Genomic DNA, 27,367 nt, shown 5'->3' on the forward strand with positions numbered 1-27,367 from the left:
AGCCAAATAATCTTCGTTTTGACTGTGAGTGTTTGTCTATTGCAGAGTGTCCAATCTCAGTGTTCTGTTAAAAAATAAAGAGATTGTGCAATTCTACATTAGAGTCGATCCCTATAATTGGATGAATTTTCTGCTGGAAAAGGTATCCAATTCATGCCTGTTTTAAAGAAAGAACCCTATGAATGTCCGCCTTGAAATTGTCCATCGCAAGCTAGTATCCGGATCGTAGAATGAGAAGGCTCTACAAGAAACTAAGGACAGACGGAAGATTAACCACAATCGTTATATCTGGGTTTTTTTTTTTAAAGAATGAGCCAGGTGTGAGCAATACTTCTAAATGAGGCCACGTCAGGTAGATGTGATATCTACAAGCCTGACCTTGATTGCCAAGCTAGCTGACTTATTTGGGTCTCTATGCTGGTTTACCTGGGTATTTTATATCTTCACAGTGTTGATTAAAACCATGTCATCCCAAATAAATATTTCAGTGGAACTAGCTTCTGCAATCAACAGTATTTCTCGACTTCTCATAACTGAGGCTCATTTCAACTCTTAAATCAAATACATGTTTACATTGTTGGAATTTTAAATCCCACTTTTCTTGTGTTGTCAAAGGTTTTCATGGCCAGAATCACTGGGTTATTGTGCATTTTCCGGGCTGTATGGCCATGTTCCAGAAGCATTCTCTCCTGACATTTCACCCACATCTATGGCAGGCATCCTCAGAGGTTGTGAGGTATATTGGAAAACTATATAAATCTCCCTTGCTTAGTTTTCCAATATACCTCACAGCCTCTGAGAACGCCTGCCATAGGTATGGGCGAAACGTCAGGAGAGAATGCTTCTGAAACGTGGCCATACAGCCCGGAAAATGCACAACAACCCACCTTTCTTCGAAATTATTTTGTTATCTTTAAGATTGTTCAGCTTCTGGGAGCTTTTAATTCAGGGAGAGCCAAATGTTGTTGGATTTCAAATCTCGTCAGTCTTAGCCAGCATGCTGATTGGGTGTTATAATCAACATGTTTGGATGGCTCCAAGTTGCCCACTCATGGCATAACTACTTAAGGAATGTCTTTTCATATGCCAAGAGTAGTTATTCCTGTATGACACACTACTTACTGTTTAGGAATTGTGTTCAGAAACGACAGCTCGTCTTCTTTACAGTTCATTTTTGCATCTTGAAACAAGTTTCCTGCCAAAATTTTGCAGACTCCACTGCTGGAATGTCATTTGGAAATATTGCCAAGGTGGGAGTTCTCAATGTTTACAGACTCTGGTCGAAGGCCACCCTTTGCAGTGCGTCCAGAGAGAAACAAAGTCAAAGTCTATGCCAATCAGGCATCAATGGAAAGTGAGTCACGGAAGGTAATTCTCACTTGAGGCAAACACAGTCAGAAAGTTTTCAGTAAATAAGATTCTCCATGGGAACAAATCACAGAGTTTTGATGGCCCATGGTTGGAAAAATGTGCTTTCTTGGTTAGCTTCTTTGTCTTTTAATCTTACCACTCTACTATTCGAGCAGCCCAGCAAGAGAAGACCCTGGTTCAGTCATTTGCTTTCTACCCTCCCAGCTTGACCTATTTAGTAGCATCTTGCTGTAGCACATCGTCCCTGGTTTCAAGTTATTGTTGTTATATTTAGCTGGAATTCACAATCGTGGTTATGAATACGTAACATAGAGTTATATATCTATCGATGATTCATATTGACGTTCTTCACATATTCGATAGTGTAGGACTGTCAGGACCCAGGCTACGGAGCACCAATAACCATGCGCAGAGGCCGGATTCTATCTAATATCTTTATTAAGGGAAAATATAAAGTCAATAAAAACAAGTGAAGAATAAAGTTCAGAAATAGACCTTTCAGGAAAGGTCAAATATAGTCCAGGAAAATAATGTCCAATATTTGATATTAAGGTCCAAAGTTATAATCCAATAACCGAAACACACACTTTGCCGAGCAAAAGTGTGGGGAAATGACAAGGTCTTTTAGTCCATTGGAGCTTGACAACAAGGCTGGAAAACAACTAGATTCTTGGCAAACAAGACTTGATATGAGGCAACAAGAAGCAAGAACAAGGTCCGTGGCGAGGTCTGGGGAAACAAGGCAGGCTTGGAACTTGGTCCTGGAAACAAGGAACTGGAGTTGCGTAGTCCACACACGATCTCACTCCTCAAGCTGACGAGTTGACTCCGCAAGGTTCCCCTTGCGGCAAAACCCCTATATAGGATCTTGTTTTCCCACCAAAGGACACTTTCCCTGGAGAACAAGAAGTGAAACCCAAATCTGTCCAGATGCATGATTCCTTAGAATTTCCCAAGGGAAGCAGGCCTAATCAGCTAATTGTTTGGCTGCGATTCTGGCGCTCCGGCGATTCGCCTCCCTAGTTCCTCTATCTCTATTATAATTGTCCCTTCGAGAAAACGGGGGAGAATTCTGCCCAAGGCTTGTTTGGCTGACTTCTTGAGGGCAAACATCCTCCAGGTGCAGGGGCTCCGATTCTGGCTGAACCGGTGGAAATCCCATGTTTTCCTCCTCATCTGCCACAATAGTACTAGGAACGGGACTACAAGGCCCATGAGACATCACAAGGACAGTGGTTCTCAACCTCTCCCCGGATGTTTTGGCCTACAACTGCCAGAGATCCCAGTCAGTTTACCAGCTAATAGGATTTATGGGAGTTGAAGGCCAAAACATCTGAGGACACACAGTTTGAAAACCACTGGTGTAGGGCAATGTTTCTCAAACTGTGTTCCTCCAGGTGTTTTGGACTTCAGCCCCCAGAAATCCCAGCCAGTTTACCAGCTGTTAGGAATTGTGGGAGCTGAAGTCCAAAACATCTGGAGGAGGACAGTTTAAGAAACTCTGGTGTAGAGAATACAGAGGAATTATAAAAGTCCACCCATCCTGATTTTGTGGACACCCTGCAAATGACAGAGTGATGTTTTAACACACACTCAGCCCACCTGCCATGAGTGATCTTGTCCCTCCAATGATCTCTGGTTCAATGATTAGAAATGGGTCCTCTCTGGCAATTCCTCCTAGAACCAGGAATCCCTTGCGGCAAGGAGAGAAAACACCAGTCTGTCCTTCACAGGGAATCAGACCTAATAATTTAGGATTGGGGAACTTTTACAATCTCGTTGCATTTCCTACACCATTGGTTCTTAATCTTTTTTTCTTCATCAAGGACACTTCTCAAATGGTTTTTGATGTCATGAAGCCCTCGGGATTTCAAACCCTCAAGTAAATCTGATAGGATGAATGAATTATCCTATGAATGAACATGTATCCTAGGATGTTCCTTCTTTTCTTTTTCAGTTTCAGGCAGTGGCATGGTACTTTGCCATTACAAGCTTTGGCAAGTTTGCTGTGCTTATCACCCCAAGAGAGCCAACTGTTGAACATGTAGAATTGAACACTGAGCACCCTTTCCATTTGGCGTAAAACCAATCCACGCCCGTATCTCTCTTTAATATTCTAGAAAGGATTGTGTCCAAGGTATGATTTAGCCCGGCATTGCATTGTTTCCTTGCCCTTCCTCCCACCCGCTGTCACCCTCTATCCCTTTTCTCCCCCTCATTGTCTATTGAGCTCGGTTCATTCAAGCTTCTGGTGGGGATGATTCAAAGGTGGGAAGCTGAGTGAGGTGGAACACTGCCGGAAGGCAGGGTGTGCCTTCCTTCCTAATTTTGGCAAAGACACCAAGGAAAAAGTCTGAGCCACTTTTCAGAAAGGGGAAAGGCTTCTGCATCTCCCTGGCTTTCCTGGGCAAAGCAATTTGAAGGATTATGACCTAAGAACTTGCCCTAAAGACATGCTGCACACCTCTCTGTGTATAGTAATTTCAAAACCTTTCTGAAAGCAATCAATTGAGACTTTTGTGCATCCTTCCAGCAACAGCATGCTGGGTAGAGATAAGGAGAGGTACACACGTTTCATTGTTTTTTCCAAACAGATCTCTCACTGCTTTGGTCTCATTGTTTGCATCTCACCTTTCTCCTGACAAGAGACTCAAGGCACATCTACATTGTAAAAAAAAAAAAAAAAAAAAGCGGTTCGGCACCACTTTATTGCTAATGCTCAATGTGACAGAATCATGGGAGTTGTAGTTTTACAAGGTCTTTAGCTTTCTCTGCTGAAGACAATTAATGCAGTTTGACCCCACTATAAATGCCATAGTTCATTATAATAGAATTATAATAGGCCCGGGCTGTGGCGCAGGTGGGAGAGCAAGCCAGCTGCAATTAACTGCAATGAATCACTCTGACCAGGAGGTCATGAGTTCGAGGCCCCTCTGAGCCTATGTTTGTTTGTCTTTGTTCTATGTTAAAAGGCATTGAATGTTTGCCTATATGTGTAATGTGATCCGCCTTGAGTCCCCTTCGGGGTGAGTAGGGCGGAATATAAATGCTGTAAATAAAAAAAAAAAATAAATCCTGAGATTTGTGGTTTGGTTGGGCACTAGCACTCTTTGATAAGGGAGGCTAGAGACTTCAAAAACCTACAACTCCCATGATCCCATAGCATTAGCACATGACTGTTAAAGTGGGGTCACTCTGCATTAATTCCTGTATAATGTAGATTCACCCAGAGAGAAAGCTCCTCTCCAATTGTCTTAAAAATCAGGCTGACTCTGATAGGAAGAAGATATTGTTGGTTCTCCTTATGGTCCAGCGGGCCCAATCCTCATCCCTTTGTTAAACGTCATCTCTCTGCTCATCTCACCATTCTTTCATCTATTTTTTAAATTGTTTTTATTTAGTTCAGGAATAAAGTTGAGATTTCATTTACCTTAATTGTGCCTCTATATGAGGTAGCTGTCTAGATACGCATTTGGCAAAAGGTAACAGATGTTGAAACAGAAGAGGGAAGAAGAAAGGGATTAAACAAGAAGGAAAAACAACATGATGAAAGGAAGAGAGAAAAGAAAACACCTTGCCCATGTTTTGCTCTGGTCCTGCCCAGTATTTCAACTGGTTTTGCCTGACTACTATTATTAGTCCCAAATAGAATAGACCCATTGGGTTAATGTGATTTATCAATGTGTTGATTCAGCATTCAACAACTGATTCAAATGGTTAACTGTAATTAAGACTAGTGAATAGGATTCAGGGTGGTAGATGTCCATGTGTTTTAATATAAGTGATTTAAAACAATCCATCATTCAATCATCATTCTATGCCCACTGAGTATCCTTAGTGCTTTTTGGACAAAGAGGGAAGCCCTGAAGGTCGTTTCCTTACTGTTAATGTACAGTATTTGAAAAAACAACACTCCCTTCTGTGTTAAAATCCAAAAAAGTCATTTCTCCTCAATCTTCAATGCTCATAGAACTGAGATCACTATTAATATATGTCAGTGATGTGCAGTTTTGATTGTCCTGGAGGCTATAAAATCAATTCTGTGGGCAGAAAAGGGAAATTACATCTACGATACAGCTGATTAAAAAATGAAGAAAAATTCAAACGTATAAGTGCTTGGATTTCCATATCCTTCAATTGTCTTGGTTTGATAGGGACAGTCCAGTTTGTCATCCCACTTTTTCAGCTATTTTTTAAAATGTCCCAGTTGGTCTTCTCATTCTATGTTTCATATTTTCTCATTGGCTTACTTCTATTGATACACATGGAATTAATAGTGCAAAAAATAGTTTGTACTCAATTGATTCAGCAGGAGAAGTAGAGGAATAGATTCGTGGCCTTCTCACGGTGCATCTTTGTTGGGAATTTACCCTGAAAGGGAAGGGAAAGAATTAGCTCTGTAGTATTTGTATAACCCATGGAGCTGACTAGTAGCTTAATGAGGCCATGAACCCAAACTCCAGAGTAAGCAAAACATTTCAGGTATGTGTAATCAACTGAAATGACTGCAGTTGGTTACACCACCAACCTGCTTTCACTGGGCTTGGTCAGCCTATGGACAGGGGATGGCACCTATCTTGATCCTTCTATCAGTCATTTGTGATGCCCACAAGGCATGAAACTGGTGCTGCTCATCACTCATCACTAGCTTCGTGCATGGTAGATATTGCAAATGTCAGGTCAAGGTGGCAGCATAAGGGTTATGGGCCATCAATGCCACTCGGCCATGTAGTCACCATCCAACCACCAGGCAGTTTGAGGCCACACTATTTCGCCTGCATCCTGCTCTTGTGCTTTCTCAGGAGCATGCCATTTATTGGGGTTTGACTTGCTTTCCTCTGAGACTGAGATAGTGTGATTTGCTCAAGGTCACCCCATGGGTTTCCATGGGTGACCTTGCGGGGATTTGAATCCTGCACTCCTGAGTCTTTGTCCAATGTTGAAACCACTACATTAAGCTGGTGGTCATATACAGCATTCCAAACGGGCAAACACAAAATAAGGGACATCAAAACAATTAACCTACTCATTAGCGCAACTAATTAACTCATTAGCAGTGGATTGAACTAATTCAGGTCCTGATCTGGATAAGCTACTCTTGTTCACACAATGGTGACTTTGACTTGCCTCCCTCTAAGCAAACATGGAATCCCATTGGCACAGTTTCTCCAGTGTCTTAATTGCTGTTACTGTAGTATAGAAGACAGGATACTTACTGGTGGATCTCACATTATAATTCAGATTGCAGTTGTCAAAATATACGATCAAGCCCTCTTTTGTGATGCATTAGCCTTGCCTTGTTTACTGTTACTCATTCAGAATTCAATAATTGATAACGAGCATTCCAGTCATTAGTATAAATTAGCAAGGTTCTACTGTATGAGCTGTCCACAACCATAATTTCTTTCCCGGAAAATAATTATTCAGTAGTGTTTTGGAAAGATTTCCTCATTCGTCTTCCATTAGCATTGCTTCAAACGATACGTCTGTGCCTTCCATTTCAAAGGAATAAAGCAGGACTGAAATTTTTGGACCCAAAATTGACTTGCTCGGATGGGAGATGGGAAATTAAAATGCTGGAAATTAAAACATAATTGAAAGCATTAGACACACAGAAGCACACAGCTGTTTCCCTAGTTAGTTCCTACATGCTCAACATTAACCCTCCTGTGCAGCTCACTTATACTGAATGAGTTGGGGAGGATTTTCTTACTCTGTGAATAATTCTGGCATATAGCAAGTTAACAGTATGGTTAGTTACTAGGGTTAGCTATTTGGGCTGCAGTATGCTAATTATATTTCCTAAATAAACTGATAATGCAACCTATGAACAAACCAAAGTATGATTCATCTGTTCCTCTGCAATATGGTTTTATGAAAAACAGTGCAGCATATTTTTTTAATACATTACATTTGCTGGGATTAAGCTAAGGTTACCAGATGAAATAAGGAACAGGTGTTTCTGTTAATGGTTGTGTAGAAGAGAGAATTTCAACAGGTCTTTGTTGTGCAATCTGATAGTTGCATTGCAGTACACCCAACTTCTGTAGCCTGGTGTCCTCCAGATGTCTCTTAAGTTGAGGAAGGCCACAAGACATGTACAGGAAATATTTAAAGGAAACAAGTGCTATGGTTACTTCTCACACTGCCAGTTGGCCCCCAGAAAAAAAGCAACTATGATATCAAAACAGGACCAGAGAATAGCCAGGGATGGTGTAACATTAGGAGCATGCATCTTCTGAGTGGCCTTGCTACTACCCTTAAACCCCCATCTCTCACCCAATTTGGGGGCGAACATGCATGAATGCATAAGAAAACCCCCTCCCAACCACCACCATTCCATTCATGAATGGAGCAAGAGGGGATAGAGTGCACTTTGGTGATCTTTGGAGATGAAGTTGTCAGAGTGAAAACTGGAGAGAGCTCCCATAGCTTTAGTAGTTGTGTAGAAGAGAGGGAGTTGTTGCGTAGAACAAGCATATGTTCCTTGTTACCTGGTTTATGAGAGATGACACCGGCTGAAATTCCCTCTTCTATACAACCAATTATGGTACAGGAAAGGTATCCAGTTTTCAACCTGGTTAGGAGATATCACAGAACCATAAAGTTGGAAAAGACCACAAGAGCCGTCCAGTCCAACATCTTGCCATATAGCACTCCTAAGAGATGTCTATCCATCCTCTACTTAAAACACCCAGAGAAGGAGAGTCCGCTACATTCAGGGCAACAAATTCCACTGCTGAGCACTGTTGCCATCAGGAAGTTGTTTCTAATTCTTAGTGGAATCACTTTTCCAGCAATTTGATTCCATTGCTCCATGTCCTGGTCTTTCAAACAGCAGAAAACAAGCTTGCCCCATCCTCAATGTTGCCTCCTTTCCAATATTGAAACATGACTATCATGTCCTCTCTCAACCATCTGTTCTCTAAGGCAAACATCCCTAAGCTGCTTCTCATGCATCCTGAGGGGGTAGGATCAGAGAGCTCCTGATCAGGTGCCCATCCTGGTGCGACAATAATGTCCTTGTTCTTCCCAAATTCATCCCTCTCTTGGCCTGCAAAATAATTTTCAGAGAAGGCTGCTTCTCTTGTTTTGCTGTAACTGGCTCATTGAAAACTAGGGGTCAATTTGTTTGTTGTGTGAAAGCACAGAGAATAGGAATTGCCAGTTCTTCGTGCTCTCCCTGCCTCCATGCCTGTGTCACGCATCCAGAATAATTTGCACCCAACCCACTTGCATAACATGCAGACTACTAACTGGCACATCTTCCAGGTAGACAAGATGCAAACATTCTATTTTGGATGCAACACAGTAGGGAAGGAACAAGAAGTGCAAGGGCAATGTTGTATCTTTGATTTCTATATTTGTTTATTTTAAGGATCCAGAAAATTACAGACTGATTTAGTTTAGTGTTTGTTTCTGATGAGCTGGTGAAAAGCATTCTTAGAGAATTGGAGTCATCCCTTTCCAATGGTAGTGTATGCACAAGTCCACTTTTGAAGTGCGCTAGTGATTCTGAACGGAACGTGGCTGGACAGGGACAAAAGCGTTTTGACAGCTTTCATAATAGAACTTAATGTGTGCTTAAGACAATAACATACTTCCAGCCATTGTGTATATTGCTTGTCTACGCTTCATATTTGCTCCTTTACTTGTTTGTTATTTTGAAATATGTATCTATCTTCTGTCATATAGCGTATATCCAGGCAGTGTACCATGAATTTAACATTGTCAATACCATACTACGACATTACTACACATTGAGTACTGAATACACCTCTGGTCACTGTAACATGAAAAAGACATCTTACAACTGGAAAAATATGGAGAGTCATAATGTTGGAAGAAACCACAAGGGCCACCCAGTACAATCCTTTGCCATGCAAGAATACACAATTAAAGTAATAGCAGATGGTCATCCAGCCTTGGTTAAAAACCGTCAAAGTAGGAGACTCTAACATACTCTAAGGCAGCACGTCCCTCAGTTGAACAGCTCTCACCATCATGAGGTTCTTCCTCATGCTTAGGTGCAATCTGTTTTCCTGCCATTTTAATCCTTTGGTATATGTCCTGGTTTTCAGAGCCCCACCTTGGAATCTTTTCAAATGTTTAAACATGGTATTCATGTCTCTTCTCAACCTGTTTTTCTTCAAGCTAAATCTGCCTCCCTAAACTGTTCCTCATAGGGCATGGCTTCTAAATATTTTGTCAATATCCTCTTGAATTATGTTGCTCAGAGGTCTGACCAAAGCAGAACTTTTACATCCCTCAATCTAGATGCTATGCTCCTATTGATTAATAATAATAATAATAATAATAATAATAATAATAATAATAATAATAATAACAACAACTTTATTTATACCCCACCACCATCTCCCCGCGGGGACTCGGTGTGGCTTACATGGAGCAAATGCCCGAACAATATAATTGAACAAAATAAACAACAACATAAACACAATTCACAATATAAAAAAGATAAAAACAGTAATACAATGTAAAATGAGAATATTATAACAGTTAATAATATCAGTCAACCACCAGGCACAGTTCTATCATCTACATAGGTGAAGAAACTGAAGCAGCAATGCAAGAATACAAAGATGAATTAAAGTGCATAGATGATAAGGACCTAATAAAATACAGGATAGAATTATAATATCATCTAGGGCTGATTAACTAATAACTGTCTCACCAAAGGCCACCCGAAACAACCAAGTCTTTAGTAGTTTCCTGAAGGAGGATAGTGAGGGAGCCAACTTAATCTCCCTGGGGAGGGAGTTCCAGAGTCAGGGGGCCACAGCCGACAAGGCCCTCTCTCTCGTCCCCACCAGACTTGCCTGTGATGAAGATGGAAGCAAGAGGAGGGCCTCCCCGGAGGATCTTAGAGATCACATAGGTTCATAGGGGACGATGCGGTCACGAAGATAGGCAGGTCCCAAACTGTTTAGAGCTTTATAGGTAATAACGTGCACCTTGAATTGGGGCCGGAATATTATCGGCAGCAGTGGAGCTGCTTAAACAGGGGGGTTGACATCTCACTGTAACCAACTCCGGTCAATAACTTAGCTGCCAACCGTTTTACCAACTGCACTTTCTAGACCGTCTTCAAGGGCAGCCCCACGTAGAGTGCATTACAGTAATCCAACCTTGAGGTAACTAGAGCGTGGACCACCATGGTCAAGTCAGACTTCTCAAGATATGGTTGTAGTTGGCGCACTAGCTTTAATTGTGCAAAGGCCCTCCTGGCCACCGCCAACACCTGAGCATCAAGCGACAGCGATGAATCCAGAAGGACCCCCAAGCTGTGGACCTGTGCCTTCAGGGGGAGTGTGACCCTGTCAAGCACAGGTAGCCACCCTATACCCCGATTGGTCGAACGACTGACCTGGAGGACCTCTGTCTTATCAGCATTAAGCTTCAGTTTGTTGGCCCTCATCCAACCCATTACAGCAGCCAGACACTGGTCTAGGATCCGAGGGGCTTCCTTGGAGGTAGGTGGAAAGGAGTAGTAGAGTGTCATCTGCATAGAGATGGCACCGAAGTCCAAAACTCTGGATGACCTCTCCCAGCGGTTTCATGTAGATGTTAAAAAGCATGGGGAAGAGAATAGAACCACAAGTCAAAAGCTGGGGGTCTGAGCAGGTATCCCCCAGCTTTACCACCTGGGTGCAACCCTCCAGGAAGGAGTGGAACCACTGTAGCACAGTGCCCCCAATCCCCATTCCCAAGAGCCGCCCCAGAAGGATATTGTTGCTCCCTAGAATCATATAATCATAGAATAGTAGAGTTGGAAGAGACCTCATGGGCCATCCAGTCCAACCCCCTGCTAAGAAGCAGACCCCCTGCTAAAAAGCACAGTGGCACTGCAGGGATTGGTATTTCCTTCTGCCTTGCCCAGCGCCCAGTGGCCCCTTACTCCAGCTTACTGAAAAGTTGCTAGAGCTACTCTGCACAGCCATTTCAGGCTTCGATGGAACCAATGAATAAACTGATGAATTGTAAGTCAGCCTATTGAATCCCATGAATTCAGTGGGTCTGTTGAGCCTGAGATTGATAATAGGCTCTAGGACTAAATGCTCCCACCCCAATAACCCTATTTTCCTGGTGCTTCCTTCAAACCACTACACCAGTGATATTTTCCCCCTTCTGCTGCCATTGCCTTCTATGGTACCATTATGCCAATGTTGTGCACCAAGAGATTTTCAGCCAGTGTTTAATACCAGAGTCCATTTTTCTCTGGATATAGACTGAGTTTCTGCTTTTGCTATAAATATATATAGACCTGTCAGCATTTGAGTTTCTTTGGTAAACATCAGTATTTGTCAATTTCACTCTTGTCCTGAAAACTAGCAAAGAATCCCTATTGACATTAATCAAAATGTGAAGTGCTGAAATAGCTTAAGATTCTGGCATGCTGAAAATAAAAGCCTTAAGGCGTGAGCTTTGTATACATGATCACACATCAGGGATGGAGTCAAGGCATGGGGAAAATTGCTGTTCTCCCACCTTTTCTGTGCTCGCATAGAATCATAGGAAATGCACTGAGCAAATGCAGGGTCATCTACTGTTTGCAATTCAGATAATGAGAGAGGGAACGTAAGGGTGCAGGCATATCTGAGTTAACAAAGGGCTGGGCAAGGTGAATCAGGTCTTTCAGAACTTTACAGTAGCCAATTAGTGTTGGTGCCTATTGCCCTGGGCTCAAAACTCTGAGAAGTTATTCATGCACTGATGAGGAGTCAGAAACAAGGATTGAGTTTTGTAACATCAACGCCAAGTCTCACTTTTTAGTTTGGCAATCTCAGGACCTGGGTTGATACTGTGAAAACTTTGGCTCTGAAATTTCAGGTCCTGGGTTAGACTGGACCTGGCAATCCTACTCCTAAGACATAAGCAATGCAAGTAATGTTGACCTTTGTGTGATTTCTTTGTGTGTTTGTTTAGGGGTGTGCTTTTGAATGTAGAAGTCCCAGAATGTCCCATACTTAAAGAAGTTCAAAAGGACAAAAAGTTTCTAATAAATTCAAGTAGAGAAGTCAGTGAGCAGTCTGTGGGTCATCAATCCAATGTACAATGGCAGGGTCTAGTGGTCAAGAAGGGAACTGAAGTTTGCTTTCAGTAGCTAGCCAGGGAGACATTGGGCAGCTTTTAACAATGTTCAGCCCAAATCATGTTTATGCCCATGTGTCTGATAGTATTTTGAAAGCACATCTTACAGTGTTTCACTGCTTCTGAGGGTCTATGTTAAATTCCTAGTTCTTTTCTCATGGGGGCCTGGAGGTCTCCCTTCTAATTCTTCTTCTCATTGAATTGGAGAAGGACTAGGTTGTTCGTCAGATGAGCTGCTGAAGGAGGACTTGACTGTGTAAGTCTTCTTTGTCTTCAGCAGAAGAGGAACTCTTTGGGATGGTGACACAGAACAAGCTAGAGGCATTGGGCACTTGGAAAGTAAATATCTCAGTGACATTTGGCAAGTGGTGTGAAATTGACTGAGGATAAAGGGAAAGGTAGTCGAGAGCAAGCATTTAAACTTCAGTTCTTCATTCTTTGTCATGCCCATAAAAGTTAAAACGGAGTGAAAGCCTTAACATGTGCAATAAAGTAATGCTCTCCCTTAAAGATTGCACAACCCATTCTCTGTGCCAGAAAATGCTGTTTGCTGCAATGTATTTGTTGAGCAAAAAGGCGTTTAAGCGTGCTATGGCAGAGTCAGCAATTTTTCCCAAAGGCTGCAATGGAATTAAACACCTCACGCAAAAGACCCCACCATCTCCATAAATATAAACCATCGAGGCAAAGCTATTTCCCACTTTTCTGATGGCTTGTAATCACCCAAAGGCAAATGGATCTGAGAGATAAATTTTGTTTCCCTAAATTGAATCATATTAAAATCCCAGTGAAAGGAAAGTTGTTGCTCAAAGTCGCACCTTTTAAAAATGCCGACATCTCTTTCAATGGCTTTGTGTGCACTGCAAGTTCCCAGAGCTCTGCACAAAGCTTGGGAAAAGTTACTCTTTTGAGATGGCCATGGGTTGTGGGGATTCTGGGATTTGTGGTATGATATGCCCAAATATATCCTCTTGTACAAAACTGACCTGAACCAAGTCTCTGCTGTAAACTTTGACTTCAGCAAAGTTCATGAACTGCCACAGTACATATTCAAATGTACAGTTTACATGAAAGTTGTGTTCTTTGATCTCATGTTGCTTTGATGCCTAAATAGACCTCCCAACAAGCCAAGACTTTCCCCATTCAGTGCCCTGCTTTCCAGTTGGGTTGTGCATAAGGGGTTTTTTTTGTCTGTTAATGCTGTGGAACATAGACTTGGGAAAATTGGTTCTGGGTATCTCGCTGCATGATTTATGTGTGTGCTACATCCTTGCATTACTTTATAAATGTCCATTAGAAACATCTGAGAGATATGTCTAAAAGTGTAATATGTCATCTGTAAATAGCCCTTTGACTCACAGTAAAACAACGGTGGCTGAGATTCTACATTGAAGTTTGATAGTGTAAATCTCTCTGTGTGAGGCTGTGTGTCAGTGGTGCTGCACAACACTTGTGTTGAATGACAACATGCTGCAAATGGACCAAGGCACTAAGGCCTCAATCCAACATCCTTTCAGCATAGCATAAATACTCACATGTGGACATATGCTACATTGAGCCATGTACTACCACCATTCTCCTGATATACCCTGAAGGCACCCCATACAGCCATTCTGTGCTTCACAACAAGCAGACCAGGTCATAAAAGCATCTTTCTACAAGAATATACAAGCCAGTTGCTTCTCTAAGCCAGCCTGCTTGCTGCAAAGATAGAATGGCCTTGCAGGTGGATTGAAGGGCTCTACAGTAAGTAAGCAGCGGTGGTAGATTTGGATGCTGCAAATGGAAGAAGGAATATTAACCCCCACAATTCCCTAACAGAATTCCAACCCAAATGCACATGAAAATCTATACACAATTTGCCTCCATGTGTAATGAATATTGTTATGAAATGGCACTAGATGCACAACTCTGTTTCTTTGATCTTAAACTGAATGTGGTGTAGGAGAATTTATAAGGACAGGCAATCCCTGAGTTAGAAACAGCCAACTTACAAATGTGTCGCACCTCAGGTTACCTTCACCTTGCTAAAGACACCAAGCCACACACAGGAAGTAGTCTTTTGTAGTTTATTTAGAAAAGGCAAAAGATAGTTCATAAAAGGGAAAAAGTTCCGTTCCAAAAGATAGGTACAAAACCAAGGCTGTAAGCAAGAAGTCCATAGAAACATAGAGCATAAAACAAGGTCCTTTTCATAGAAGCCAAAAGTCCCAAGCAACAGAATATATCCACAAGATATTACAGGAAAGCAAACTTGGCGCAGGAAAGCAGACTTGCTTCTAGATCAAGCAATGGAGTTGCATTGACAGAGAGCTCTCTGCAAACAGGCTTTTAAAAGCATGACATAAAGGCGTTCCTTTGCCCTTTGAACTCTTGTTTATTGGCTATGCGAAGGCTTCTCCGCAACCCTCTAAATTCCAGTCTCGTAGCCTGATCGAGATTCCCAGAATCAAGGCCGCTGAGCTCATTATCAGGCGGCAAAGCGCTATCCTCCCTTTCTACTCCCTGCACCTGAAATTCTTCATTAGAAACAACATCATGGGAACAACTCCCTGCTCTTCATTTCCCACAGCTGGAACGCTCCTATAATTCCCAGCATCAGAGTCATCCTCAAATTCATCCTGAATCCCATCATTATGCACATACAACCTAGAATCTTCATCAGAGTCATGCAAAGGCACATCAGAATCACACAAAGGCAAATCACACAAAGGCAAAGGCTGAGCCACAACAAAATGACTCATAATTAAGAACGGGTGTAAGACAGCAGGAAGGGAAATTCACTCCTGAAAGAGTTATCATGGGGAAAAGTGGTCTCCACCGAAGCTTTCTCACCAATCCTTGTTTTCACAACAAGCCAAAATTTTCAAAATCTAATTATCACAAAGACAGAAAATGAAGTGAAACCTTCTGAACAGGGGCACAGACAGCAAAACAAACACCTATTCCTCATCGATTGTATATATTTATGGCCAGAATTACACTTTTAAAATGTACCTGTTCCGACTTAAGAACAAACCTACAGAACCTATCTTGTTTGTGACTTGGAGACTGCCTGTATATCAAATGCCAACAGAATTCTGTTTGGGATGTATTTGTGCCTCTAGTGCTTGCAATCAAATGCACATTTTACTGGGAGTACTTCCAAGGCTCTCAATGGCAGGAACTTTGCAGATGGGAATGGGCAACTGTAGCTCTCTAGATACTTTCGGACTCCTATTTCCCTCAGTGGGACTCCTTCTAAGGTCCAAACATCTCAAGGACTACAGTTGTCCATTTTTCTGTGGCCTAGTCATGTTGTGTCAAACTCTTTGCTGACATGGACACTCCAATGACTTGCTGGGCAAGTTGATGGTGTATTTCCATGACAGCTGTTATTTGTATACTGTTCATACATGGACAATCCGATATAAATGCCCCAGTCTGGTTTTCTGCTGTACCAGAATTCAGATAAAGCTCATTTCCAGAGTTTAGATTGATAGGCATATAATTTCACGGACTAAATCTGCTGTTTAGACATGAGTTTCTGTAAACATTACTCTATAGACTCGGAGACATTGAATAATTACCATGGATTTGTTGATTTTGCAAATGACACAATGAAATCTAATTTTGAGACGACATCATAAGGAACATATTAATGCAGTATCATAAAAACAACAGAACTTTGTGAGCTCTTAAAGACAAGCAGGTTTTGTTGGGCCTTAGATTTCATAAATAAAACCTTCATCTTTAATTAGGGGTCACAAGATTCATTGTATCACAAGTGAAGAAGTGAGTGTTCAGCCAAACATGTTCTAAAGCCTCTGTGTGATAAATTCTGTCATTCATGTTAATAATAATAATAATAATAATAATAATAATAATAATAATAATAATAATAATAATAATAAATGTATTATCCACTTCTCACTGTGGCTTGAAATGGGGTACAACATAATTAAGGTTTTAGGTAAAAGTAAAGCTTTTCCCCTGACATTATGTCTGTTCGTGTCTGACTCTGTGGGTTGGTGCTCATCTCCATTTCTAAGCCGAAGAGCCTGCTTTGTTTGTAGACACTTCCAAGATCATGTGACTGGCATGACTGCATGGAGCGCCGTTATCTTCCCGCCGGAGCGGTACCTATTTATCTACTCATATTTGCATGTTTTCGAACTGTTAGGTTAGCAGAAGCTAGGGCTAACAGTGGGAGCTCACTCCACTCCCCGGATTCGAACTGCCAACCTTTCAGTCAGCAAGTTTAGCAGCTTAGCTGTTTAATCCACTGCACCATTGGGGGCTCCACAACATAATTAAAACAGAAATAAAAACATTCTTAAAAGAGGTACAACAAGGTATACAGAGTTAAAATAGAAGGTAAAATCCACTGATGAAATGCAGATTAAAATTCACAATTTAAAATTGATCCAGTAGGCCTCCCGGAAGAGATGGGTCTTCAATTTTGTCTTAAATTTCGACAACTGATCTAGCTGTCAAGTCTCTTCCAGCAGATCATTCCACAGTCTTGGAGAAACTGATGAAAAGGTCTTCTAACATGTGAGTTAGGTCAGCCTATGCCATACCATTGCATGTCAGTGAATTGTTAGAATTCACTGCATCTAAAATATATACTGTACAGTTTGATGTGTGATTCCTACATTCCAAGTCCTTAAACCAGGAGTTTGCAAAAGGAGCACAGATTGGCAAACAAACAATAATCTCAGAAAAGATTGAGGCATTCTCTCTCTCTCTCTCTCTCTCTCTCTCTCTCTCTCTCTCTCTCTCTCTCTCTCTCTCTCTCTCTCACACACACACACACACACATACACACACACACACACACACACACACACATGCATTCACATGCACACACAAACATATAATCTCATCTGCCTTATCTTACAAAGGTTTCTCTTTTTGTGACAACTCACTAAAGAGTGTTTTTCACATGTAAGGGCAATGAGAGCCAGGAGTCCTTTGCCACTAATTACTGGAGGATGTTACATCTAGTTGTACACTACCAGCATATATTTGGGATTAGTGCCTTTTCGATGGCTTCTTGTGCGAGCCATCCTGCCTCATAGAGCAGCTGCAATAACCTCTGACTAATTGGCTTTACAAAAGGCTACCTGCTGAGAGCATCTGCCAGGCTTTTCATTCTCCCTGAAATGCTTCCGCTCAGAATGGCACGCTGCATGTTTTGATCATCTAGCCTCACAAACAAGGCTCTCGGTGATGGAGACTTCATTTTCCAACCCACGATCAATGAATCAATAAGAACAACTACAAAAAAAACCTGAGGGTGATCGGTTTGGTTTGAAAGCGGCAACCTCTCCTGACCCCACCCTGAATGACATGCCCTCTATCACTTCACAGATGGAAGCCAGGACGCATGTCACCAGGTAATACTCAAGTGCAGTCAAGATGACAAAGTTATGAATGTAAGCTAGGAAAGGCTGTAGTATGTTGCTTTAGTCTATGTCCCCAGGGAAGGAGAAGGTTCAGCCCTCTTCTCTCCCCACTGCTGAGTTAATTGAGAGCAAACTATTTCTGTACTTTGAATACAGTTTGCAGTAACTGAAGTTAACTCAGGATGAAGAGGAAAGTGGATAAAACTCAGAAGTTTTTAAGGCAGCTGAAAAAGAGGGACAATAGGGAATTAGTTATGACTCCCTGCCAAATCAGGGCAGTTGGAGGGAATGGAACAGGGCAGACAGTTCAGGTCTTAGAAGACTTGGCCCTACCATGAAGCTGAGTGAGACAGATGCTTCAGGCAAAAGATTTTGGATGGCACAAATATCATCACACTATTAGGATGATTTTTTAGATTTTTTACTGCCAGAGATGAGGAAGGATGTTTGTAGGGCCTTCAGCCAGAATAAATTGGCCGGATTTCAGCCCTGTGGTTTTGATTTGTCTGAGTCGTGGGGCAAGGAATGTCATTGCCTCAGGCAGCAAAATATCTGGAGCCATCCCTGGTGCTCAGGGAGCATGTTTAACTTCTTTTAATCAGTCTTCCTTGGTTTATTTATTTATCATGTCAGAAGTGAACCGAAGGTACAAGTTGTAATGTACATGAAAACACAAACACAAAGTTTTAAAAAACAACTACTTGCCATTATACTAAATGTATACTATATTGACCAGTAGCGGTGATGGCACAATCGTCAGCATAGATGAAACTCTCTGTGCCTTCTAGCAATGGTTGGTCATTAGTGTAGATGTTAAATATTGATGGAACAAGCACGCTCCCCTGAGACAGGCCGTTCTTCTGTTTTCACCACCTGCTTCTCTGGCCCTGGAATTCAACAAAAAAGCTTCTGTTTTGTAGCAGATTTCCTATGAAGCGGGTGAGGTGATAGTCTTCCTTGATAACACAAGGCATCTTGTGATAGATTTGGGTAAGCACTTTCTTCCAGATAGTGACTCACAATCTGCTGTTTTCCTTGAACAATATCTGATGGCTCTTCTAGCAGGAAAAAAGGACACTTCCGACCTTCCAACATTCTCTCTTGTTCTATATTTTGTTTACGTTTCTGGCACTCCATATGTAGAATGTGTTTTTGAAAATCTGTGGTCAGTACCAATTGAAATCTCAAAGATGACCAAAAGTCTGAGGAAGTATTTAGCTCTTGTGGTTGAAGAGATATGCTTGAACATGTATGGTAGGTTCCAGATGGTGGTGATTGGGGATAGCTGCTCCTCAAAAAGAGAGCTGTTATATGACCTCCCGCAAAGTGCCATTCTATCCCCAGTGCTTTTTAATATTTACATGAAACTGTTGGGAGAGATTATGCATAGGCATGGGGTGGGATGCTATCAGCATGCTGATGACACCAAATATATTTCTCCATGCCTTCAAAAACAACCTCAGCTAAGGATAGTGTGTTTCCTCTGAATGAATGCCTGGAGGAGGTAATGGGCTGGATGAGGAAAAACAAATTGACACTGAATCCAGACAAAACAGAGATGCGTGCCATTAAGGGTGCTAATGATTTTGAAATAGAACTTAGATTACTCTGATAAAAAATTGCCATATGTATGTGCTTGTATATTCCTGTATATTTACACACCTCTGGTTATTACAGTACTTGTCCTTGAGCTGGACTAACGTGAACCATGGAGCAATGTGCCATTTTTATGCTGTATCTCCATCAAGTTGTCAAGCTTTTGAAATATATTATATTATATTATTACATTATATTATAATCACTGATGTTCTGCACTGGCTAACCTAGTTTCCTATGCATAATGAAATAATATCTTCTATCCCAATATGGCTGCTGGCTGTTAAGATGGACAAGGGAGTATTTACAGTAACACTGGGTACTCTTACTCAATACAGAGCAATTACATATCTATAACTTCAGGTTACAAATCCGCAACTGCAGTACTAAAACCCAGGCAATTAACTTTTAATTGCAAAATTCAAAGGGAAAAAAGGAGAAATTAGGAAGTACTGTCACAAGCTAGGTATATGTATTAATATAAGCTGATCATATGTTGAAAACAAAGCAGATTGGAGACAATATCTCTAAATTGCAGGCTTTTGCACAGATTAGAACACAAAAAACATCCAGCTTGCTTTGTCAGAATACTTTGTAATGAGAAATACATGGAGCAACATCTGGATTTGTATGGCGGAAAGGAGATGAAGTTAAGAAATTCTCTTTGCTGGCTGTGTGACCTGAGTACAAGAAGCTTAGAGCAGTATCCTCCCCCTGACATTCCTCTCTGATGTAAAGAAACAGAATTGAGTAGCACCTTAACTTTAATGTGACTCAGGGGAAATTACTGGAACCCAGATCCATCCTTGTTCTTACCCTATCTCTTCTATAGCCCTTGGCAACAATCCATATTAGCTTGCAACAGTAAACTCTTTGAATGGTGTTTTTGTGGAGCATCTGTTTGCTGGCTGGGCTCCATGACTCTTCCCTAGGTATATATTTTATTTATAAGTGATCTTTTATCAGGAGTTGAGAACATGTAGGACACCTATATGCGAGGTGTCCCCTTACAGATTTTTCTGGCAGGGAATGGGAAGGAGTGTTTACAGAAGCAAAGTGTTGTGTTAGTGTTCAAACTCACTGCAGTGAATTGGCAGCTGCCCTTGCTTTAGCCAACATCTAAAATGCTCAAACAACGAATAACATGATCTCTTCACTGAGCTTTCTAAAATCAAGCAGGAGTACAGAACATGTCAAATATAATACAAACTCATTTCCATGGGGTATTTGTTCCTGAATTTACAGTGGAAATGGAAAATAGCAGATAATAGAGAACCTTATTGAAATTATTAACTTATGCCAGATATTACTACAGAGTCACATTGGAGGATGAAATTCCTAGAGACGTGACCATTCTCAAAATATTGGTATCTTGGCAACAGTCACAAAATCACAGAATAGGAATGGGAGTTATAGTTTTCCAAGTTCTTTAGGTTTTTCTACCAAAGGGTGCTGGTGCCTCTCCAGATTACAGCTCTCAAAATTACATAGTATTGAGTAAAGGCCATTGAAGTGGTGTCAAAACTACATCAATTCTACAGTGTAGATGCACCCATAGTGATTCTTCAGGATTGTGATTGTGGGTTTTGAATCCTATTGGTGTTCTAGACAAATGGTCTTGATGTCAAGGATCAGAAAAGCAGTGAAGATTCTGCTTCCATGTGTGTATCCTGCTGAGATGACGTTGAATAATCCTTCGCAATATCCCTAGTTTGATCTAAATAATTCTGTGGTTAGTATTATGTAAAGTGTGGGGAGGGAAATGTAGGAGCAAAATGGAAAATATGTCTGGGAGTGCTTATCTTTTGAAGATGTATAATTTGTATAGCAGAGCCCTGACCTTTTTGTTTCATCTGCAATAGGTTGTAATTGCCTGTGCTTTGAGGTAAACTCATATTTACTTTCTTTTTTTATTTATCTTTAACAGCCTCAACAGAGAGTTCTCCGTAAATGTTACCAGCCTCTAAAGCTGCTGCCCTGCCAGATGATACAGAACTTGAACTTTTACTTGATGGAAGACAAAAATAAAACACAATCGATGGCACTGCCACAAAGAAGACGAGCACCGACAATTCAAGAACTTAGCAAAATCCCATCCATCTCCTCCATGGGATAAGCCCTGAGAGATCATGCTGTGCTTATGGAATGCAAAGAAGGGTCTATGATGAAAAAGTGCTAACTTTCTCCAACTAATTATCGGTGGACCCATTACACTGGAAAATGTCTCCCAGTTTTCATCACTGTGCATAAACTTTGTGTTCCTATCAGGGAACTCTCTGTGACCTTCACTAAAAGTTCTGGGATGGGTTTTTATTTTCTGTTGTTGATGTTTTCTGAGCATGTCAAATACTGGATAATATTATGTATGCAGATGGCATGATGTTTTTAGGGGAGTGGGGTGGGTGGGATGTCCCAGATATGCACAATCAGTGGAAATGTTTGCCAATATCCTTACTCTCTGTCACTTGATGTGGATGTCGACATATTCTGTTTGTATTAGTAATGCAGCTGAATGATATGCCAATTTATAATATCAGCATCCCCCACTCAGTCTCCTTACAGACATTCTAGCTGATTCGATTGTGTTAAAGGAAAGTTTCTGAGATCACATCCGTTTAAATGTTTCAGGTAACCACAGTGGGATGCTACCTTAAGTGTAGTCCATGGTATGCATCGCTTCACGGATTCATGCAAGATTGGTTTGGTACCTTGTCTGGATGTTGTATTGGCTGTTTTGACACTTGACTTGTAGAGGCAGTAGAATGAGAGCACGTAAGTGTCTTTGCTGCACTAACCTTCCCAAAATTACAAGTGGAACTGTATGTCTGTTGTTTCAATGCATGTTCAATAATAGAGGAAAGGAAAATGATAGATAAAAACATTGTTCTCTTGTTACAAGAATCCCTTGCCCTTGATGAAGACAGACATAACATTTAGGGGATCAGGGAGGACAGTCTGAGTATGTCCTTACAGACATTGAATACAAATATATTTTTCCTAAGTGAGCTCTGAAAGCCCCTTTTACACATTTACAGCCAAAGCCAGCTGTAATGAGCACAAATTGGCTAGTCTACGTGCCATCACTGAAACCGTGTCCTTTGCTTTCCTGGAATACTTTTTTCCAACTGTTTTCCAATGCTTACTAGTTTTTAATGGGTGGGAAGGTGAAGGATCCACATAGAATAACAATGCTACATCTATATAAGCTACTTTAAATAAAATACATATTTTTCTAAGAAGGTGCATACCTCTCTTGAAACAGGTTGGATTGGTGATCCAGTGTTTGATTTGCTGTGGTATGTATATTCTAGGTAAGGATCAGTTTGTTACTACTGTTAAAATGTTATGTCTATCTTCACCATTAGAAGCAATGTGTGTCTATGGTCAAGAGTACAAATACTTGAAAAAATATACTACCTTCCCTTTTTTGTCTTTATGTATATGAAGAAATTTTATGGATGATGACTTTGCAACTTTAGGAATGAAGCCTGCAGTTGTTTGTAGGGTAGTAAAGGTGAGTAGCTGTTAAGACCTCCCTAGTTTCTGGAGGACTGGAGCCTTCAGGAAATCCATATGTTGCTTCCCCAAGTTTGATAATAAACCATTCAATCTAACGACATTTTCTTCCTTAGACACCCAATTTAGACCTGGGGTTCACCATTTACATCAATTATCCATGCTACATTGTCGCCAAAGTCCTTTTTTTCTTAGCTTGACAACTTGCCACTGGTAGGTCGCAACTTGGCTCAAGTCAACATTTCAGAAGCCAAGCATACTTTGGGGTCTTCAACAGAGTGTTCAAGGACCTTTTGTTTGATCCTGTAGAGCAAATGAATTATAAATCTGTCTTAACTATCATTTTTCCAGTCATTTTTCCCACAAAATGCTTTCTTACAATAAAATATGGTCAAGGAGAACTGTTCGTTTTCAACAAAACAGTACCTGGCACAAGATTGTTGCATCCCAAGTGAGCTTTCCTCTTTGCCGTTCATTTTTTATGTTGCCAAAACACAGCAGGCTGTGTCTTGATCTTCATATCCATCCCAGGTTGTTTTGTTTTGCTCTTTGTTTCTTGTTCAAAACAAAATTATTTGTAGCAGATATTAATAGTAGCTTCCACAGGACAAGCAAGTGGCTGAACATAGTAATCCCTAAATCCAGTGATGGGAGATCTGCTCTTAAACTGTATCTCTCAATTCATAGACTGTTACATTGTTGAATACGATTTGTACCTGGTAATATGATTTGTACCTTGAGATTTAATAATGCTACAGTTTTTATCTTAAGTCTCTTTTGAAAAATAAGCTCATCAGTGTTTACACATGGATCTGAAACCACTCTTCTCTTTTTCTTCTTGCATTCTCTTGTTATTTGTACTTTTGCTCCCTGTGCCAGTCAAAACCTGGGGAATGAGCACAAAAGAACCCAAGAAATCAACATGTTATTAAATCAAAACTCAGTATGATCAGTACTACTTGGCAAGAGAGAATGGAATAGGTCTGTTTGATCTGTTCTGGTGGACAAATTGAAATATGTGTGCATCTCAAAATCCATCTCATTTCATTTTGACCTCCAATCAAAGTAGTCATAATGAATTGCTAACAATTTCTTATTCTGGTGGCAGAGGCTGGTGAGCTTGGCTGTATTTTTGTTTTTAGACTGTTTTCATTTGTATTTGTCATAAAGAAAATTAAGTACACTTAGTTCTAGAAGATTTGATTCTGTTAAATCAGCTTTTCCAAACTTGGAGATCACTGACACTACATAACTACAGCAGTTTGACACCACTGTAACTGCCATAACAAATCCTGGGATTTGTTGTTTGTTGTGGCATCAGAGCTGTCTGAACTACAGATCCCAGACTTCCATGGCATTCAGCCATGGCGATTAATATGGTGTCAAACTACAGTTCTCCAGTCCAGATGCAGACTTGTTGTCTACCACATGTTTTAGACTTTAGCTTCATTGTTCCTTCACGATTGACTGTCTTAGCTGGGGACCATTGGGTTGAGGAAAGCGATATTACAAGTGGGAAAGAGTTCTACCAGTAGGTCCCAATCTTTTAAAGATTTTGCATCATTGTATAAAGGAATAGTTTACAATGCCTCGCAGTCTGGCAAGCAGTTCATACCCAGACCTAGAGTACTGATGTTGCCAGCCAGCTCAGAATGGCAGTGACCTGCTTCATTATAGTTGACCAGGCTATCAGATCAGAAGTGGGAAGAGCATTATCTAGGTTTACATTTCATAGCAAGATCAAATGTGTGGTAGGGGAAAGAATCCTGTGATTATAGGTGTGGTACAGAAATAACCAATTGCCATTCATTTTATATGATACAACCACTGATATAAATACTTTTAAGGGACCATTGTCTATAACCAGTGCCTCAGATAATCAACCATAGTGACAAACCTACTTCTGTGTGCCTAAAGGAATTACTGGTTTCCTTGCACACTCTCTCAGCACTTTTCTCTTCCACCAGCAGCTGTTTCTTGTATATATCTATCTCCTGGAATCACCAGGTTATCTCTGTAGTCCATGTGTAGAACCCTGAGGAACTCTTCACATAAGAAAATGAGAAGATCCCTGCTAGATCAACCCAAAAGGTCCATTAAGCTCAATATTTTCTTTCCAGCCATGGTCAATCAGTTTCTTCTGCAATTCCATAGATAAACGAGATATACTTTATAATGGGGATGGTGTGATAGCCCTCAGAATCTGAAAATTAGATATTTAACAATCCTGCCCTTTATTCACAATTTCAGGTGAATTGGTGTCTGAAGCATCCAAAATAAATCTCCATGTCATAAGTGAGGGCCCTTGCACAGCTTACTGGAACAGCACATGCAGAAGACCCGATATTCAATCACCAGCAACTTTAGCTCAAAGAATCTCAGGTAGGAGGACAGGAGAAGACCCTCTTCTTGAGGCCTTGGAGGTGTGCTGCTAGTTATTAGAAATAGATGTAGGTTAGATGGATCAATACTCTGACTTGACATAAGCCAGCTTCCTATGTTTATATAACACATAGAAGCATAACTGTGCAAAAACCGGGGGTTGACCCCACAGTCCAGCTATGATGTTTCTGCCCTGTTACTCAACAAAATAAAGCTGTATATAAGTTTTCCTCCTTATTTATGGGTACCTGAACCAGTATCTGAACATAGTGACTGTTTCCCACTTCTCTTCCCATTAACTCTTCCTTAAGCTTTTCTTCATAGGAATCCCCTCTTTTGGCATCATAGTTTTACACACATCCTTCTCAATGTCTCAACATCTGTAGTGCCCATAGCTGAACAAACTCTTTCTATACATCATCTCAATATGGTAATTTTCATACTTAGTATCTTGAGAATCTCTTTGCATATTGCTTCGACTACCAAGGAACATCTCTCCCACTGAACTATATTGTGTTGTAGCTTCCAGGGTCTGAAGCCTGGGTATATGGCAGGGTTTGTTGAGCTTCATCAAAACCCTACATAAGCTGAGACTGCACCCCAATAAGGAAGTCTTAATCATGGCAGATAAGCTATTTTTCAAGAAAGCGTTTGCGGCATTAAATTGGGCCATTAACTTCTTATGGAGCCTCAAGATTTTTCACAGCATGATTTGAAGATACATCTCTCTGTTGGGCATTTTCTGTTTTGTGGTAATTTTGTATATTCTTGAAAAATGCATCGGAACTATTATGTATTGGTATATGTGCTTAGACTCTAAAGGTGTTCTCAGGTATTACCTTTCCCCAAAGCTAAGTTAAACCGTGGGTCACCAATACATTTCCCACCAGTTTGCTTGGATTTTCGGAATATCTGACTCTTAAAAAAAATACAAATCTTTAACACTTGCACTTCCATTTCTCAGTTATCATAATTGTCAATGTGGTGTCATCTGGAGCAGAATTCAACCTAAATTAAGGGTGTCCAGGACTCAACAGGAGAGAATTACAGATGTGTGTAACTCTTAGTTATGGAATTTCAACTGGAACAACTTTGTTTTTAAATCAGATGTTCTTGGTTCTGGTATTCTAAAATGGCCATTGGGAAGTGTAAATCTTTTTCTCGTGACTTCTCTGTGGACTCATACTTTCTGAAATATGCTCTGGGGTAGAAATGTCTTCATTTACAATATTACCATGAAATTAAAATAAAGGTCTGATTAGCTACTGTGTATAAATGTGTATCACTTGTGTTAACCGCTTGCTTTTTCTTGGGGTAAGCAAAGCATCTAAAGGCAACTAGAGAAGATTATTTGTATGATCATCATAACGTAGAGATATGTATCTGCACTTGTTCTGTGCTCACTAATCCCAGCCAGCAACCCATCATAAGAGGCAGCCACTATATCAGGTGAATTAGGTCAGTTTTCTGCATGGCAGGGATTTGGACTGCACGACCCATGTGGTCTCTTCCAGTTCAATGATTCTATGATTCTGGCAGTTGGGATGGAAAAAGAATGATGTTTCCCATCCCTTCTCACCAGCCAAAAAGATTGTGACCTCAGGAGTAGAACATTTGTTGTAATTACTTGTCATAGCCCAAACTAAACTCAACTTGGCATAAATAGGACATCCACCACTGTCAGCCTCCAGCTGTGTTGAACTACAATTGACTGGCAGAGATAGGTGGGAATTAATGGAGAATTACCTCCGGTGTGGCCTCTGAAGGGAGAAAAGAAGAGACAGATTAATTCCATTGTGCCTAAACCCAACTGCCTCTGCCCTCATCTCAGAAGGCGAGAAGAATGGGCAAGCACGGCTCCACCATGCCTAGACCCATGAAGCCGATCAAAGTCCATCCATTTATCCATCCCAACTGCTACTATTGTGGGCTCCAAAAATAGAAGAACAGGCTAGCACAGCTCATCATACCTAAGCCTGGAAGCAGATGGAAAAGCCTTC

The 27,367-nt window shown here is 40.9% G+C and overlaps 1 protein-coding gene across 2 annotated transcripts in view; it reads left to right on the top strand.

The window, feature by feature from the left end:
- The window catches only part of samd12 (sterile alpha motif domain containing 12), a 220,528-nt gene extending 193,885 nt beyond the window's left edge, over nucleotides 1–26,643 (top strand). For both annotated transcript variants that reach the window (XM_008116904.3, XM_008116903.3), the window contains exon 5: nucleotides 21,397–26,643. In XM_008116904.3, the coding sequence (XP_008115111.1) occupies nucleotides 21,397–21,419 (23 nt within the window). In that variant the 3' untranslated portion in view covers nucleotides 21,420–26,643. The remainder of the gene's footprint in view (nucleotides 1–21,396) is intronic.
- Nucleotides 26,644–27,367: the final 724 nt, after the last annotated feature.

Source organism: Anolis carolinensis, chromosome 4 (assembly GCF_035594765.1).
Source record: "Anolis carolinensis isolate JA03-04 chromosome 4, rAnoCar3.1.pri, whole genome shotgun sequence".
Lineage (NCBI taxonomy): Eukaryota > Metazoa > Chordata > Lepidosauria > Squamata > Dactyloidae > Anolis > Anolis carolinensis.